The following is a 14,936-nucleotide window of genomic DNA, read 5'->3' as shown; positions in this document are numbered from 1 at the left end:
TGATGCACACAACAGTGACGGTGGCTTTGTTTCCGCTCCGAAGTCGAAGCGGTAATTTAATCCGCTACGCATTGTTTGGATGTTGATTAAAGCAGGCATAGGTAAAGCTGTTCAGAACCCCTCCCCCCCTGGCTGCACCAGCACCTATAAATCAGTAACACTCCAGAAAGGTCATAGGTCAAAGGAACTCAAAGTAAGCAGACCTTCTTTCAGGTCTAAGGTTTTATGGACTGGCACATATTAAAGACCTTTTGATCCTTACCAATTCCTAAAGTTCAGTACGTTCAATGAGTGCTGAAATGGTAACTGAATTTATGATTCCAGAACTTGACGGGTTTTGTTTGTGCATACAATGCTGGCCACATTTATGGAAAGTCGTGGAAAAGATGTGTTAAAAGCCTTAAATCAATCTCAACTCTGGACGGGGTGTTGCATGCAAGGCATCTCCCAGTCTGTCATGGTTAAAGGGGCATTATAACATAAAGCCGACTTTTTTGAGCTTTGCACCGTGTTATAGAGTTGTTCCCTAATCAAAAACATTTCATACCTGTTAGTAAAATCTCCCTTGGCAACCATTCAGGTTTGTAAGACGCTTGGGGGGAACCAAGTGGCACCTTCAATATGCAGCTCCTCCACAGACCTACAGTTTTCAGGGATTTCGACTCCCCACACTCTGCTCCTCCAGACTAGCCAGCAGCAATTAGCCAATACCTGGTGGAGCTGCACGTCTGCTGACCTCATTGTGTGAGCTACTTCTATGTCCTGTGCTCCCCTGAATGTTTGTAAAGCCTCGATAGAGGAACGCGAGAAAGAAAGAAAGAAACAGAGGTCCAATATTAAGGCATGAAATCAAATTTCTTTTAAGTCCTGTTGGACACATACAGCATTTTTATGACAACTGAAGGTGGCATAATTAATTCATTGTCCCTCAGGAGAAGACAGACATGCACCAGGAGAGCCTCTAAAAACCACAAGCCAGGATCTGAGCTCAGGAACTTCTTGCTGAATTCCTTTCTAATCAGCTCATTTGCATATCTTCCTGTCAACTCTTGGGAAGATTGTCAATTTTTGTTTGTTTGTTGACAATCATATAGTTTCCAAACTGATGGATAGCATCAATCACAGATGAAATTTTTCTTGTCTGCTTCGAGTTACCGCACGTGAACGCTCATAAACTCCCCGAGCCAATGGCCACCAGCACATCTTTACCTACTCGGTGCGTTTTACGAGCTACACATGACTGCTCCCTGCCCTCCAAATCCGTTTGGAAACAGTGAGTACTTACTTACTTTTTCCTTTCCCTTTTTATAGATTTTTGCTTTTTTTTTTTTAATTTTTTTAATTAAATAAAAACAACATGTAAGATATATTGTGAAATTGGTCATTTGAGGTGCCTCATTTTGAGAACCAATGATGGTCGGATTATTCTTTCCATAAAATGTTTCGAAATAATAGTGGCAACGCCGCATTTGTTATTGAAAGAGCTTGCCTTGGGCCAGTACCTGTGCAGTTTAGACAGATTTTACTACAACCCATAAATGAGACGGTCTTTTTTTTTCTGTCTGCCTACACAAACACACCCGCGCTGGCAGCAGAGGATGTTTTGATCCTCCGGCTGGATGACCTCAGATTCCGGGCATAGTGATGGTTATATGAGTCACATAAAAGCGAGTTAATTTAACGGGAGGAGGAGAGTGGACAATGTGCCAACCAGCCTGCCCAGACACTTTGACACTGATGAATAAGTCCCTGGTCTATTACATTTCACAGTTCAGGTCACAGAAAGGTTGTGATAAAAATATAAATATGCTTATTCTCATTATGATACTACAAAGCAGGGACAGTAGCAGTTTTGGCAGTACTTGGGCTTCATGTGTATTTTAGAAAATAAACAGAGCCTTGCACTGGAAAATAGTAATACTATGCTGACTAATAAAAGGTTTCAGAGGCCAACACCTAACTTGATGACAGCGATTAATTTCAGATTCACTCAACAATATAGCAGAAACAAACAAAACAAAAAAACTCAACTTGTGTAATGGCAAAGATGTTTCTCTGCGTCAGACTGCTCTAGCAAGTACAACAACTTAGGATATTGATCAAATTAAGGCTAACAATCACTTTGTACGTTTATCAGAGTATGAGTCAATCTTTCAGAACTAAACAGCTGTGAATTATTAAAGGGATTATCCAAGATTTTTTATGAGAACGTGAAAAAGTTAATGTCTGTCTCTGCAGTAGATCTCTTGTCGTCTTCATACAGTACAACTCTAGTTTACCCGGGTCCTGGAGGCTAAAGCTAGCTGCTAGCTTGAGAGGGGCCTGGACCAGGGCGGACCATGGATTGGATCACTGCTCCAATCCATGTGGCATAGTTTATGTCAATACTGTTTCCAGAATCTTTAAACCATTGTCACGTTTGGATTGGTCAGTTTGTTACACAGAAACAAACCGTGTGTCCATAAACACATCCATTAATGTGTTTATTTTCACATTAATGGACGTTGGAGGGTGTGCGCCACTAGTAATCTTCCTGTCTGAAGCAAGAATTCAGAACAAGACATGTTTGAGTATCTACATGATAAGAGAAATAAGCCCTTTAAAAAATAAATAAGTTTCAATTAAATTGCTATATTATTTCATATTTTTTTTAAATGTTATACATATTGTTGGACAGTTTACTCTGACTTAAAAAGCCTTACATGCTTCTATCTAAGTTTTCTTTTTAAGTTGTTCTACGCAGGAAGATTGCTGGTTTTGCCCCCAACTTATAAGTAATGATCAACCTTTCTTTAAATACTCCCAATCTCACAACAGTTCAAAGGTTCACAGTGTTAGGTTCACAATAATGTTTTGCAATTTGAGGTATTTTAAGACAGCAGACGTCCACTTTGGTTTTGGTTCCTCTCTGGGCTGGCAGCTTCCGCCTCTGTGAACAACATGGATTTCTGCTTATCGTGGTCACCAAGAGAGCTATATACTGGAAGAAAGATATTAACTGCTTATAACCGTTTTACCAAACCTCCCTGTAAAATTTCAAAACAATTTCTGTGAAGCCTCTCAGACATGTAAGAAAGTACATCTAAAGTGAAACTGCTGCCATATTCTTTTTCATATACCTCTCTGCTTATGTACGACAAAGGTAACTCTGTTCTGGAGCGCTTCACCAGCTCGGCTTCACGCGTCCAAAAATGAGATTAGCCAAAAATAAAAAGGACAATACATCCTAAAAGTATATATATTCGTTATAGTGTAGACAAATGAATCCACAGTTCAACTCTGTGGGCTTATGTATGTCGAGTCTTGCTGTTTTTATCCATAGATAGACAATCTGCACGGCAAGTCATGTTGTCTAGACGTACGTTGTTATTATTTGGTGTGCGTATAAGGCATAGTGCCGCATCTATGATTTATAAAAGCAATTAAATGATTTGGTCCACCTGCATGATGATTTATTGAAACGAGTTGAGGCCCAGAGAAAGTGGCAGCCTTTCTATTGTTTTTGTTTGAACTTGTATTTTCTTTGGAGATAGGGCTAAATTACTCTAATTAATTACTGTATCATAACATCGACTTTTGCAATGTTTTCAAACTACTTTCTCCGTCCCATCATTTTCCCAAGAACATTTCCCCCCCCTTTTCTTAGCTTTAGCTACTTTTGTTCCCATGTTGCTACTGTTGACTCTGCCTTTCTCAGCTAGTAAACTAAAAGTTTTCATCCGGTTTCGGGCGTTCAGGCCCTTTGTGACCCAGAGATGCTTTGGACGTCACGGCCAGTCGGGTCAGCAGAGACGGATGGAAGAGAAATTTATGCACATGAAAGAAAGGAGAAGTGAAAATGTGAAGGGCAAGAGGTGACGCAATGAGATACCGTGTTAAATTTTGGGTGACCGGAGAGGAAGCGAGCGTAAAAAAAAAAGAAGAAGAAGAAAAAAAAGAAGCTAATTTTAGTTGTTTTAAACGTGAGAGAGTATAAACGCATTGCAGAGACAGTGTGGAGTCTGAAGCACGGACTCACACTTCACACCTAAGAGTCTCAGCTCTGAGGGACACTGTGTGCTGGGGGGTCAGCGTCCTATCCGATCACTAACGCCCCCCATATGTAAGGAGACACCGGCTCCTCAGGAGGAAACTGTGTCCAACAGGGATCATGTCTCGCCACCATGTTGGACCCAAACCTTGCAGGGTTAGTTGAAGGAAGGTCCTGTTGAAAGGTTTTAAGTGTGATAACTGTCTTGGCGATGCTGATGATTATTTACTGTGGAAGTTGGAGGTGGAGCCAGTCAACTTGACCACACATCACTTATGACGCACTACCTCCAAATTCACGCTTAAAAAAATCATCAGCTTTTTTTTTGTCAATAACCATTTAACCAGCGTCTGCATGCACTGCTGAGACATTTTACGCTGGGAGCAGTCCAACTCCTGAGCTAGGTGTTCAGCCTCTGGGATCAAATAATCTGTTTTTATACCAAATAATGAAGCCAAAAGAGTAATTTACTACAACTGTTTGTAAACTTTTAACAAACCCTTTCAAAAAAAAAGAAGTTTTCTTTAAATTCCTGAGAATTTGAACAGGAACTTTCTTTTTTTATGCACATGACACGTAAAAAAAGGACAGTTTTTCCAGATGAGATCTTCAAAATCCCAACTATTACAAAGCGTCAGATTTAACATCCTAATATCCCAAAACATCATTTTGCAAATTTAGCATCATTCAAAAAAAAATCCTGTGTTTTTGTCCTTTTCCCTACACCTTTTCCTTTCCCCCTCTCCCCCCTCTCTTCCTTTCACCTCTCCTCTCCTCCCTGTTTTCCAGTTTCCCTCCTTGTGTCCCTTCCAGACTGTATAAATATCTGAGAGCAGATGGGAAGAGCTCAGTGTTGCAGAGCTGCTCATAGAAGAGAGAACAAGACAAGGGGAGAGGGCAAGACGACCTGATAAGAGAAAAAACCTCTGAGTTAAATCTGGAAATTGGCTTGGATAAAAAAAAAAAAAAATCAATTTGCACAGGAACAGAAAGTTGGATTGTGGGGAAACAAACAAAGAAAAAGACTTAAGATATTAGTATAAATTGCTCAGGCGTGTCTGAAAGATGTTCTTCCTCTCCTTGCTGTGCGTATGTGGTCTCCTGCTGCGAGGTGATGCCCAGGACCGAGCCTCCCTGTGGAGGGGGAACGACCGGAGCGGCCGATGCCAGTACACCTTCACCGTGCCCAGCCCCGCGGAGGCCACCTGCCCTCAGGCTGGAGGTCCAGAGCTGGACGGCCTGAAGGCCAGGCTCGGTGTGCTGGAGGCGCTGGTGGCCCAGCTCGGCGGGAAGGACGTTCAGCCGCGGGGAGGCCAGCAGGGGGCCGCTGCCAGACCGCAGCCCGAGCTCCAGGAGGCTCTCAGCCGAGCGGTGGCAGAGAGGAACCTGCTGCAAGGGGAGAAAGAGAGGCTGCAGAGGGAGCTGGACACGCTGAAGCTCAGGATGGAGGAGATGAGGCGGGAGACGGAGAGGCTGAGGAGCAGACCCTGCCTGTCTCAGAGCCCAATGGCAGCTGCCACCGCCACCCAGCAAGACTGGGGCAGAGGCAGACCGGCTGCTGGTAAGAGACAATACACACAACCCCCCCTCCATCTGCTTAAATGTTGATCAGGAAAATTAAAAAACTATATCATAAAATTCATTTATCAATTTAAAACATATTGCTTAGTTTTCCACAATTTGTGATCTGCATTCATTTAATCAATATTAAAATTTATAATGCCAAATGTAATGTTTTTGATACATGCATTTCTGATAGCTTTTATTCATAATGACAAATGTATATCTGGCTTGATAATCCTGCATCGCGAAATGTTGCACTTTTTATACAGATATTTCTGAAACCTCTAAAAACTAAATCTGCTCTATCAAACCCTCTAGCTTGTCTCATCCTGCAGGTCCTGCAGAGGACAGGTGTCAGTTTTATTCAAAGACCCACAGTGGCTGTGAGCAGCTAATAAGAAATAGTTTGCATGGATTACAAAGTTTATTTCCAAGGAATGAGAAGATGTTAACTAAAAAAAAAAATTGGTTTTAGAGTCATACAGCAAAAACAAACCAAAAAACCCAAACATAATTATCATTGACAACTTTACAGAAAGACTGGTCAAAATGTGTGTTGTTGTTGTTTTTTTTTTTTACTTATCTATGTAAATTTCATTCATCAGTGTACAGCGTGCTATTTAGTGGATGTTAAATTTATTCTATTTATACTGAAAACTTTATCTAGATTTCAACATATTTTGATTGTAATTGTCACTATAGCTAATCGGTGTAGCACTATTAATAATTAAACAGGTATTTTGTCTAAAGCATTTAAACAGCAAAGCTGATTATTTCGGACTAGTTGCGTCAGGCTTTCAAGGGTTAAAAAACCAAAAATGGATGACCTCCATGTTTTCATGCCACATACGTCTTTGTGTGTTTGCGTTTGCATGGTAATGTTTTGGTTTCCCCTTTATACCGCAGAGACCCCCGGCTCGGGTTTCCCTCCCCTCCCTCCCAACCGTCCCGTCTTCCTGCCTTTACTTTTAGAAACGCTGGAGGGCGGCCATGGAGGATCAGCTTTATATTTAAGGGCAGGCCCTGCTGTCTTTATGGCTGGTGTTTCCCCCCTTCAGCATGGCGGGAAATGCGCGCGAGCGGCCCTAAAAGGAGAGAGCACGAGGAGGACGATGTGCCCCGGTGCAAATTCTTCCCCTGCCCCTCCACCTCCATCTCCTCCTCCCTCTTTAGTCACCGCTCCTCCTTTACTTTCCAGCGAAGCGTCTCTCTGTTTACCCACCTGGAATTATGCATCATTGGGTTTTAACATTGAGATTTCCTGGACCGATAAATCTTTTTTTTTTTTTTTCCCGTCGTCCTACAAAACCACCTCTACCCCTTCTGCTTCCGGATGCTTGTATACCTCCGACATCCTCTCAGCTGTGGGTGTAGCTCCTCGTGTTTTCACCCGCAGACTGAAATACACAGGGAGGGCCCCATAAGGGTGACAGGCAGATGCCGGATAGATCATGCTCAGAGCGAGGCTTGCAGGACCAGAGCAGAGCAGACAGAGAGAGAGAGAACATAAATCAAGCCATTTTGGCTTGTAGTGAAGAGTGAAACCCTTGACAGGAGGATTTTTATCTCTCACAACTCCCACAGTATTTCTGTGACCTTTTTAAACAGTTAAAATATACGAGTTGATGTTCTCTGATTGTTATGTTTTGCATTGAAAATAGGCTTTTAAATACAGCCGCCAGCGCACGTGCTAACCCTACGCTGCAAACGGTATTAATCTTTCTTATATGAGGCCTGGCCTGTTGCGCTCAGTCGAATTTACAAGTTCGAGGATCACCGAGGTCCGACATATTTCAGTGTTTCACGACTTTGAATCCAGATCGAAAAGTGAGGCGTGATTTGCACCAAATTCCTTTCCGGATTACAGCGGGTCACGGTGATTTCTGAAAGTGCTGCCAAGGCGTAAAACGGTCATTAATGTCGCTGCAACAGCGTCGATACGTGACTTTCAAAAAAAAAATGCAGAGTTTTGACTCGCAACCCCTCAAAAAAAGGTGGCAAGATAGAAGAGAGCACACGGGATGAAGAAAAGAAGAGAAAAAATGACAAATTTCTGGAGGAGTGCGGGATGAAGATTGAACTTCAGCGATGGAGTCACTATTTAAATAACTTGTCGATACAGTCAGTGCCTTTCAAATCTGTTAACACCCAAAGAACATTTTCCAAATGTTCACAACCATAAATGTCTGGATTTCTTTTTTTTTTTAACGGTAGACCAACACAAAGTAAAGCACAACAGTGAATTGGAAGAAAGAAAGAATCTCAAAAGTGTGTAATCCACCTGTACTCAGCCTCTTCACTCAGACACCCCGAAGAGAAATTCTGTGAAACCAAATCAGTTATCGATGTGCCACAATCCACGGAAAATTCTTAGAGCTGAAGGGCCAACGGATGGAGTTAAACACATTCCTGGAAGCAAACATCTTGGACGACAACAAGAACTTTATCCAAATGATTTAGCTCAGAGCATTTTCATGTCAAAGAACGTCCCAGTCAAAGTCCAAACTTAAATCTTTCTGAGAACCTGTGGAGAAGCTTGAAAATAGATGTTCACATTCGCTCTAATCTGTCTAATCTGACTGAGATTGAGCTATTTTTGCAAGGCTAAACGGGATGATTTAGGCCTGCAGATGTGCAGAGGCCTACAGCTGACTTCTGAAGCCAATCAGCTGTACTCATTTTTAAAAGTGCTATCCGGATATGAGCCCATAATCAAATGAATGCTAAACCTTTCAGACTTCTTCCAAAAGTTACGAACACAACCCTTAATCCCGCTTCACAGTTACGGACTATTTTGGTTTGGTTTGTCGCATGAAATCCCCAAACCATCAATGCTTCTCGAAGCTCCGTGGTAAAAACAAGGAAACGAGTCAAAGTCTATGAGCGACCGAGACTCTTTGCACCGGTTTTGTTTTTTCCGACAGCACCTGTTGGTCATCATCTGGCCCATTTACGGACCTGCTGCTTCTGTTGATTAACGGGGGGAAAAAATCAACATCAGCTTCCAGATGTTGACTCTTAATGCTCTCCGGGTCGTTGGGGTTCGCTGCCTGCCCGACACGGCGGAACATTTTTGCGCAACAGGCGTGTGCGATAAGCTGCGGAGAAAAATAAATAAATAAAAATCCCATGTGGACTCGCGCACCAACAGCTTTCACCAAAACACATCCAGGCGTCTCACTTTCTCTTTCGTAATCAAGGCAGTGTTTAGACCGCGAGGAGCCTCCGTACGGAGCTGTTTACAGTTTGTCAGATTCAGTTTGACAGGGTTTACGTTTCGCTGTGATGGGCTTGGGAAGTAAACAAGCTAAAAATAAAAAAATAAAAAAGAAAAGAAATTGGTTGGAGGGAATCTGGAGAGCAAAAATATAACAAAGACATAGTGGTAAATGAAAGACATACGGAGCTTTTTTAGAGGTAATCATACCCACTTAACTATAACTTTGTCCACAACCACACCCTGTGTTTTATTTTTGTGGATCCCACATCACAGATTAACACAAAGTAGTTCGAAACGGTGAAGAAAAATGATAAATAGCTCATATTTCATTTCAAAGAAATAATGGTAAACTGTGCGACTACATGACTTTCCAGATTCCCCTAATTAGGCAAAAACAACTGAGAGTTGAGCCCTAATTTACAACAAACATCAACTCGAGACGAGCAGATCCAATTTATTTATTTATATTATTATTTTTTTTTAAATATAATCAAATTGATTCATTCACACAGACTGATTCAAATAGATTATACATGTTTCCACTTCAATCCCAGTTGTAAACCACAACAGTAACAATCACAGCTCACATGCGAAAGGAGTTCCATTTAGAGACCAGAATCAAACCCTTTGGCCTACGTAGCAGAAAACTAGCACTGCACATCACCCTGAACACATGATCTTCACGATGAGACACGGCAGTGGCAACATCATGCTGTGGGGAAAGCCACTTTGGCTGCATATTATTTGAATGCAGCCAAATAATATTAAGGAAACCGGTTGCAGGCTAAAAAAATCCCCCACACAAAACGACTCCAAGCACACAAGTCCCAGTTACTACTGAATGGTTTCGGTAAATGTTTGTCCGTGTGTTAGAATGACCTAGTCAAAGTACAGAGCCAGACCCAGTCTTGTTCAGCTCATCAGGTGGTTTGAGTCACACTCCAAGGCACTCTGCACAAACCTCAAAACCCGCGACACGCATCAGTCAGCTGCGGTGTGTCTGTGCGTTTAGGTTCCAGTCAGATGTCCCACCTCATGACGAGGCCCAACCGGCAGGGCGACAGCAGCAACCCGAGAGGTGAGGCCGGTTTTCTGCAGAACATTCCCTTCCTGAGGCCGCACTGTAAAAACGCAAAATGTCACCAAGTATTTCTGGCCTAGTTCCTAGAGCAAGTATCCTAGTACCTCTGAAGCAGGACAAAACTGACTCACAAGCGACTTTTCAGCAAGAAATAGGAGCTTGTTTTGAATCACTAATTCCTCAATGTTTGCTAAAAAAAATACTAGTTCCACTGGCAGATTATTTCACTTATATCACGGGGAAAATGTCTTGTTATAAGTGAAAACAAATCTGCCAGCTGAATAGTATTTTTAAAAATCAATATTGAGGAATTGCTTACATAACACAAACTCCTATATGTTGCTAAAGATGTACTTGTAAGCTAGTTTTGTCTTATTGCAAACTAGACAAAAAAAATACTTGGTAACATTTTGTGTTTATGTGGGAGTTTTAAAAAAAAATTTTTTTTAGATGTTAATCCCTAACAATTCTTATTTTAATGAATGTTGTAATTATTTGCAGTGTTTCTCTTGTTGGTTTAGATTCAACCTGGCTGCATGGAGCCCAGGGCTTTCAGGAGCTGAAGGCTGAGGTGACCGAGGTGCCTGCACCAGACGGCAATGTCGACAACACAGGTGTTTATTCTTTAGCCTGAAATTAGCTAAACATAGGGGATGTTCTCCACCAAGCGCACTAACCCAAATCCAGCTTCTTCTTTTTTTTTTTTGAGAGAGAGAGAGAATATCACACACAATTAGAAGCCAATGTGTCCATAAAAAGACATAAAAGAAGCTGAAATTTAAAGACAGGCCCCGTTTCGTCGTCCTCCATTGGTGTGACCGGGCAAACATGACACTCACCCCTCCTGCTGACAGCCTCAAAGCAAATACGACTATTAATACCGAGGCATTCAGGGTGAGAATACCGACGTCATGCCGAACCGTCGGTATGAGGCGCCCTCTGAGTTTCATGTTTGCCTCATAAATGAAGAGGGAAAGCACCTTTAACAAGGCTGTCGTTTAATGTGGCTGTTAAACGTTTCCTCGGGTGGGCTCCCCCCCAAACCCACACCCTGCGTCTCACAGCTTTCTATAGGGGAACGCAAAGAGTCAACGCGTCGCATCTTTCCATCTTCCTTGAGGCCAAAGCGCTCTGAGGCAACATGGTAATTGGGCGTATTTATAAGACACATTGCCATCCAATCTTAAATCTGGGGCTACATCCGGAACCCGAGAGGAAGGTGGTATTTTAGGAAGAGATAAATATAAAGCCAACCTTATCGTTTTCTCTGAGATCCTGGATGAGTTGCGTCACGCAGCCTCTCCTCTGAAGGTAGTGACTCAGAGAAAACCAAACGGTTGTGTTACCTCCTTGACGCAAGTTTGTTTGAGGATGAAACACGCGTATTTGGTTTAAAAACCACTGTGGTTCCATGTTTGGTTTGATTCTGGAAGTGTAGCTCTATATCGCGGGCCTGCCAGATTCGGGCCATCCAATGACCTTCAAAGTCTTGCAGACTGAACATCTCAAAGCTTTGACATGATTTAAGACTTGTCTTTCATCACGGCTTCTGTTGACTTGTGACAACTATGTTGAGTCTCTTCATCGTTCCCGTCTCCCGCGTCTCGTCTTCCTTGCCCTGCAGGATGCGGGCAGCTGATCTCCGTGGGCGAGCCGGTCACCCACAGGAAGGCCGACAACATCGCAGGTAAATACGGTGTCTGGATGCAGGATCCTGAGGCCGTTTCCCCCTATGGAGCCAGCATGCTCTGGCGCATCGACACGATTGGCACCGAGGTCAGGCAGCTGTATGGGTATGATGACATGGAGCAGCTCTCCAAAGGCTTCCCCTCCAAGGTAGGTGTAGCAGGACCTTGCAAAAGTATTCATGCTCCTACCACAAACTAGTGCACTACTAAAGCAGTGCATACTTATGAAAGGGAAGGAAAATTATACATGGTTTTCAGAACTACGTACAATTAAAATCTGAAAGTCGTAAGATGCATTTGTGTTGAGCTTCCCAACACAGATAACCCAACATAAATCTAGCCATTTGCCTTTAGAAGATGCCAAATTAATGATCAATGGTAGTCTTTAAATGACTGGTGAGTTATTTGATGTCAGTATTTGAGACCTTCACATTTGTTCTGTTAAGGTCTCAGAGGTTTGTCATCATGATGACCAAAACACTGCAGGACAGTACTGAGGTTGTGGAAAGGTTTTAAAAAAGAATTGGGTTAGAAAACAATTTTTAGATTTCATCTCATGAAGCATGGATAAGACAGAAAAAGCATGGCCAGATTACCTGACAGAAAGCTCCAATATAATCAGGAGCAGCCAAGGTGTGCATGGTCACTCTGGAGGAGCTGCACAGCTTAGGTGGGGAAAGCTGTTAACAGGACAGCTGTTAGCTGAGCTCTCTGCAATTCTGGTCTTCATGGAAAAGTGGCAAGAAGAAAGACTCTGTTAAGCAAAAACCATAAGACATACAGTTTACAGTTTTGGATCATTTCTGTAACTTTTAGCCAACATGTAAAATGCCATCTGTCAGGGTGTCTGTGCACCCTTAAAACATTTTAGGTCTTACATTAATCTATTAAGGCCTTAAAATGTCTTAAATTCAGTTTAAAAAGGCAAGTTTGCCTTAAATACATTAATCACAAGTCTTACATTTTGTTGTGCCTGAACTATTTAATAGTTTCTTTTTCTCCGGTGAATTTTTATTCAGGCAAACGTTTGGGTCGCACTTAGATATCTTCATTATGTTCTGTGTCTTAAGCTAACTTCTAATATACCCTTCTATCATGGGTAAGTGCAAATTTATCTGTCTTTGCCACTGGTTCACTTCTGATGCCAACCCATACATTAGCATACAATGCCAAGTATTGTATACCGATGGGCATACAATACTTGGCATTTAGTAGCACCAAGCATTGGTAGTTTCTAAAGTGCCAAGCTTTTTAGTATTACTATGTAAAATATGTAGTTTTCTTTTGTACATTTCTATCATGATGCAGGTCTTAAATATTATTCATATTGGTCTTAGAAAGGTCTTTAATAGCCTTAATTTTGAGTTGGTGAGAGACCAGACCCTGCATGCAGATCTGAACATCGCCCTGAGCACACTACCACGGCAGTGAAACATGTTGGTGGCAGCGTCATGGTAAGCAGATGCTTTTTCTACCAAAACAGGAAAACTGGTTAGAGTTGTTGTGGAAAATGAAGGCTGCTAAAGGTTGCAATGTATTTCCAGCTGGGGCAGAGGCTCACCTCCCAACAGGACGACAACCCCTTAACATGATGTGTATAAAAATATATTCTTGACTCTTATGGCTTTCTTCTGCAAAACCTCTTGAAAACCATGGGTCTTTCCCCTTCCACTTCATAATTATGTCCTAATTTGTGAAAATCAAGGTGCCTCAAATCCCTTGAGGTGCCTGGACAGCGCCTCAAAGTCTCGGATCAGTCCTACTTATTGCCTCATGTTTTGCTGTGACAGGTCCTGCTGCTGCCAGACCCATTGGAAAGCACCGGGGCCACGATATACCGAGGGTCCCTGTACTACCAGAGACGGCTGAGTCGCACCCTGATCCGCTATGACCTGGCCTCTGAGAACGTGGCGGCCCGTCGCGAACTCCCCCACGCTGGCTTCCACGGCCAGTTCCCCTACTCCTGGGGCGGGTACACGGACATCGACCTGTCTGTGGACGAGAAGGGGCTGTGGGCCGTATACTCCACCAGCAAGGCCCAAGGAGCCATTGTGATCTCGAAGCTGGACCCACACAGTCTGGAGGTGAAGAGGAGCTGGGAGACGAGCATCAGGAAGGCGTCCGTGGCCAACTCCTTCATGATCTGCGGGAAGCTTTACACCGTGGCCAGCTACGCAGCCCGTGACACCACCATCAACCAGGTGTACGACACAGCAACCAGCCAGCTGAAGGCCGTGTCCATTCCCTTCAAGAACAAGTACGGCTACAACAGCATGATTGACTACAGCTTGGCCCAAAGGAAGCTGTTTGCCTGGGACAACTTCCACCTAGTGTCCTACGACCTCAGGCTGGGTCGTCAGCAGGCTAACTGAGGCCAGCATCAATGACTGTTTGCTCACCTGTTCCTGCTTCAGAGACTCAGTTTTAGACCATAACACGAGCAGCAGTTACAAAGGTATGGAAAAGCAAAAAGCTCACAATTAGTCAGTTTCTACCCAATATGTGTAAGAAGTTATGAAAAGAAAATCCTTCTTTAATTAGTCAGGATGATTTAAAACAGAATAAAATAGTGTCTTCTGACCTTTTACAGCATTCTGACTTAATCCGCTGATTTTGTACATAATCTCAAAGTGAGTCGGACAAATTTTGGCCCTTTTGTCTTTCCATAGAAGATAACACTACCAAACTCCATAAACATTGGAGGCACGGTGCCTCCCGCAGGCCTGCTTTTCCTTTATTCCCGTTCCTTATTTCGCCGTGGCATGGTCCACGATGTTGTTTTCAGAGGAATTATTTTTGTACCGCCTTTAATCCATGTATGTGATTTCGTTGTTTTCCGTGTAAAGCTATATATTTGTGAATTAAATAAACCACGAATCAGTTTAACCAAAAACATGAGATGCATTTGATTCAGTAACGCCATGATGGAAACTCCTGTGGTTTTACATGCCCCGCAGGGATTTACCAGCCAACATCCAATAAAGCATGTATTGAATGTTGCAACATGTGTCCAAAATCCTCATAAAATAAAGTTGATTAATGACGGCCCTGTTTATTGTTTCACTTTTGAATCAAAAGATTAGAAACAATTTCATCCAGCAGGTGTCAACAAGATGATGGACTAAAAATAGAGACAACATGCACCACTTTCTAATGCACCAAAAACCTGGTGGAGATCGTCTGACGCAGTGAGGAGATATAGCTGATGGGATAAACTAGGGGGCGCATTGGAGTCAAATTACTTAATTTCTGTTAGACAAAATTAAATATTTGGGTTTATTTTGGTTCATCAGAACCAAAACGTCAAGGTTCTCATCGTTGAGTGTGCCTCGCAGCTGTTGTCACTGCAGATCT

At 42.7% G+C, this 14,936-nt stretch overlaps 1 protein-coding gene across 1 annotated transcript; it reads left to right on the top strand.

Moving 5' to 3' along the window:
* The first annotated feature begins 4,856 nt into the window (after nt 1–4,856).
* myoc (myocilin) lies at nt 4,857–14,627 on the top strand. The gene is made up of 5 exons (XM_005795676.2): nt 4,857–5,591; nt 9,826–9,891; nt 10,416–10,508; nt 11,519–11,730; nt 13,373–14,627. The coding sequence occupies exons 1-5, from the start codon at nt 5,096–5,098 to the stop codon at nt 13,952–13,954; spliced, it is 1,449 nt and encodes a 482-aa protein (XP_005795733.1). The 5' UTR covers nt 4,857–5,095; the 3' UTR covers nt 13,955–14,627.
* The last annotated feature ends 309 nt before the right edge of the window (nt 14,628–14,936 follow it).

This window comes from Xiphophorus maculatus, chromosome 9, assembly GCF_002775205.1.
Source record: "Xiphophorus maculatus strain JP 163 A chromosome 9, X_maculatus-5.0-male, whole genome shotgun sequence".
NCBI lineage: Eukaryota > Metazoa > Chordata > Actinopteri > Cyprinodontiformes > Poeciliidae > Xiphophorus > Xiphophorus maculatus.
The sequence above is the reverse complement of the archived record's forward strand: the minus strand, read 5'-3'. Positions and strand labels throughout refer to the sequence as shown.

Excerpts from the sequence above, each read along its gene's own strand:
- myoc (XM_005795676.2), top strand. The coding sequence starts at position 5,096 with ATGTTCTTCCTCTCCTTGCTGTGCGTATGTGGTCTCCTGCTGCGAGGT. Across the intron at positions 5,592-9,825 it reads CAGAGGCAGACCGGCTGCTG|GTTCCAGTCAGATGTCCCAC; the intron begins GTAAGAGACAAT and ends CTGTGCGTTTAG. Across the intron at positions 9,892-10,415 it reads CGACAGCAGCAACCCGAGAG|ATTCAACCTGGCTGCATGGA; the intron begins GTGAGGCCGGTT and ends TTGTTGGTTTAG.